Source organism: Alligator sinensis, unplaced genomic scaffold (assembly GCF_000455745.1).
Source record: "Alligator sinensis unplaced genomic scaffold, ASM45574v1 scaffold787_1, whole genome shotgun sequence".
In the NCBI taxonomy this organism is placed as follows: domain Eukaryota; kingdom Metazoa; phylum Chordata; order Crocodylia; family Alligatoridae; genus Alligator; species Alligator sinensis.
Genome location: NW_005841911.1, coordinates 2,742,948 through 2,746,674, shown reverse-complemented (window position 1 = coordinate 2,746,674; position 3,727 = coordinate 2,742,948). Strand labels below are relative to the sequence as shown.

Here is a 3,727-nt window from a genome sequence, read left to right as displayed (position 1 = left end):
AAGAGCGGGATTACCTCCAGTTTAGGGGGCCAGGGCTCGTTTAACTTGAGGAAGTTGCATCTGTTTAACTCTGTTTAAACAGGCTGCTAAGTGAAATAGATACAGGCTTACCGCAGTGTACCTTAGGGTTATCAAGTTAGTAAAGCTTGGTGTTAAGCTATTTTTAAACAGCTTTTTGCTACACCAGACTAAGTAAAAATCCAGTGCTATTTTTTATGCAGAGGAAACCTAGGGCCAATTTGGAGAACTTTTTACTTCAAGAAGGAAAAGGGCAGGTTTGACATCTTCATTGACCAAGACAAGAGAAAGGAGTTACAAGCAGAAGGGGAGGCAATCACATGAATGAAGAAAGTGGTAGGTAGGTTACAAGGGTGGAACGGTTGGTTACTTGTTTGGAAAGCTTGGCCAGAAGCCACCAGGAGGAAGGAGGTGAAGTGATCTCTCCATCTTTTTCCTGCTATTTTAGGAGTTCAGCCTTCAGAATCACTACAGATATAGCAAGGACTCTATAAGGATTGAGGAGGAAGCTATTACTATTCTTTTGTTTGAACCATGTATCAAAGCTGAGACTTGGAACGCTGCAAGCCCCCAGTGGGATTGCTGTAACCAGAACTTGGTGCTGTGCTGTGGCTACACAACCGTAATACAGTAGTTTTCTTTTTGGATGAGGGGGCGCACCTGGTATAAAAAAGTAGGTTGAGTACATGTTGGCTGATGGTGAGAAGGGCTGTATGAAAATTGTACTTTGAATTCAGATAGCTGCTTGGAGAGCAGAGAAATTGTGGGATATGTTTAAAAGAATCCACAAATGTGCAAACCTGTGCATTTGTGCTCTGTTAGGTCCAGGAAGACTTAACTGAAGAAAAGAAAAGGGAACTGGAACACAATGGTGAAGAGCCATATGGTGAAAATGATGAAAATGTAGGTACTGGGTAAACCCACAAATACAATAAAACAGGAGGTTTTGATGCCTAATGGAAAGCTGCAATCCTAGCACGGTGGGGAAGACAGTATCCTAAAGGTGTAGCTCTCAATCATGAGTTTCAAACACATCAAGCAAACCAGTGGATGAGGTTTGAGAGCGGCTAGATGGGGATACCCCAGAGTAGCCTTGCTGTTGTGTTGGTGGGTTTGAAGCAAAGTCAGACTAGCTTCTAGAAGGGTGCGGGCCTTTTTTTTTTTTCTGGAGGGGGTGGTTCTCCCCTTTTAACTACAGCCCCCTCGGAAGGCCCAGTATGGAGCCGGACTGGCACTATAGGGACTCTGGGTTATGACATTTCATCCTCCAGAGAGTTGGAATATTAAGTCCCCTTTGTCCTCCCTCTCTCAGGGTAGAAGTTCTGTCCTGCACCAGAATGTCACCTTAACCCAGCCATGTGTGTTGTGATTTACTGTGGAGTGGCTTTTTAAAAATTATTAAGCCTATTTTATTGAATTGTCTTTATTTTCTCTTTTCAGGCTGATGAAAAAACCAATGATGGTGCTGATCAAGAACCAGAAGTGCAAGATGAGAACCACCAGAAAGAAGGCCATGAAGTAAATTATGAGGAAGAGGAGGAGGAGGAAGAGGAAGGTGGTGCTATTGTAGCAAAAGCCCGCAGACGAGGGGAGATGTAATCCTTTGCTAAAAACAAGATTCCCCCTTGAATTGAACTTTTTTTTAGAGTATTTAATTACAGAAATTTAAAGTTTTGCCTTTTATGCTTTTTACTTTTTTTATTAGATGCTCTCATACATTTATATGAATACACTATTTTGATATTCTAGATTAGCATTTTTTTGTACTAAAGCTATACACAAAGAACAAATACAATAGGATAGATCTCATTTTTCATAAACCTGGAGCTGTTTAAAAGAACAATTTTGGTATAAAATGTAAACTTTCATATTGTCCAAATTTTGCAACTTCAGGATACATTGTAACATGAGAGACATCTAGTGCCTGAAACTGCTCAGCCCGAGTCACTGTAATTTTGCCTTTAACTACAATACTTGCCAGGCAAGGGCTAGCTGAATTATGTACCCAAGTCGCAGTCCTGCAGTGATTTATAGGGTTTTAACTTTAAGCGCTCAAGTAGTTTCTTTCGAGATTACTTGCATACCTAAAGGTAAGCACCTGTACAAGCGTTTGCAGGAACAGGCCTTACTTTTGTAGACACGTTACAATTTAAAACGTGCAAGCTGCAAAAGCTTTAGAAATAGTACCAGGTTAACAACTGTTAATCTTAACAGCTGCTTATATACTGTTGTATTAAACGATGTTATACTGCTCATAACTAGGTGCTTTGGTTGCAATCTGCTTCGGCAGATAACGAGAAAGATAATTTACATTTACCAGTAAGCTATCAGTACAGGACGTAGAAAACTCCTCACACAATTGGCATGTAATGAAAAGTCCAATCATTTCAATTCATATTTAACACTACATTCTGTACAGGAACACTGAAGGTTAACAAGAAGGGGAGTTTGGTGTACAAAATACTTTATATAAAAGAAATATTAACAAACACTTGTTGAATAAGCTTATGGAATTTAAATGAGTGAATTTGACTGGTGCAGGGCATCATCTCTGAGTTTAACTTCCAGATTTTTGGAGGTATTTCTATATTCATTGTTGTGCTTGATGATGGAAAAGTAAACCAGAGACAAACTTTCTTGTAAGCACACACTGCAACATATCTTGCTTCTCTCTTAGCACTGCATGTCAAAATGCTAACCATACTAGCCTTTGGCAGGCTGGTAATAAGGATGCCAAGTTCTATAATGAACATAATCAAGATGCATGAAAATATGCAGTATTTATACTGTGATACACCTTGGCTATTTAATTGACTTTAAAGGAGTTAGGCCAAAGGACAATATATAATCATCCGTGGTACTCTTGAATTAACGCTGGAGAATGGGGATCTGGATTTCCTGGGAGAATTCCATTGCTGGAGGTGAGGCATACCATAGCTGCCCATGAAGGTGTTAATATATTGTAGAGTTCCCTTTCCCACTTACTTTTTTTTAAATGATACATATTTTTTTTTTAGTTTAATTTTTTTATATGAATGTAATTTAATTCATTTTCTACTAACTCTGTTAGACTTTGTTTTACAGTTCATTTTAATTTTTCCTGATTTTTTTCAAAGCATCTTCATGCTACTTCCATTTAATAGGAATATTTTTTGTCAGCATGCATTTTGGGTTTTCTAGTTACCATAAATCAAATTTACCTTATGTATAAAAGAAGAAAAAGTTTACATAATACTGTAAAATGTATAATATGTACATAATCTTCAGAATACAATTATTTTGGTAAATTGGTCTGTATTTTTAATGTCACTGTTGCAGTATTTAATTATTTGAGGCATAATAAAAACTTGACTGCAGTCAATAAAGCTAGAATGTGGGGTACCAATCTCTTGTGGAGTGACGTATTATTATTTGCTCTCCTAAGTGTCCATTCATGTTTTCCTTGAAGCTGGTAGAGAGAGGACAGCAGCCAGGAGGGGAGTCGTGAGCTTGGGCAAAATGAGATGACTTGGAAACCACTGATCTAAAAAGCTCTCGTCTGGTTGGTGAATTGGTGTTGTCCCACTGAACTGAAGTCAAGCTTCAGAAGCCACAGTCTTGGTGTCTCGGTCTCTTGGGCAAACCTACCATACGCTGCCTCTGTGCCCCAGACCCTGGGAGCTGTTTCTAGACCTTGAGGGCAAGGGGACCAGAAGCTCTGGTCAGAGGC

At 39.1% G+C, this 3,727-nt stretch overlaps 1 protein-coding gene across 1 annotated transcript in view; it reads left to right on the top strand.

Moving 5' to 3' along the window:
* GOLIM4 (golgi integral membrane protein 4) overlaps positions 1-3,403 on the top strand; it is a 55,109-nt gene extending 51,706 nt beyond the window's left edge. Inside the window, exons 15-16 of the mRNA XM_025198032.1 lie at positions 841-921; positions 1,459-3,403. Coding sequence (XP_025053817.1) covers positions 841-921; positions 1,459-1,617 — 240 coding nt within the window. The 3' untranslated portion in view covers positions 1,618-3,403. The remainder of the gene's footprint in view (positions 1-840; positions 922-1,458) is intronic.
* The last annotated feature ends 324 nt before the right edge of the window (positions 3,404-3,727 follow it).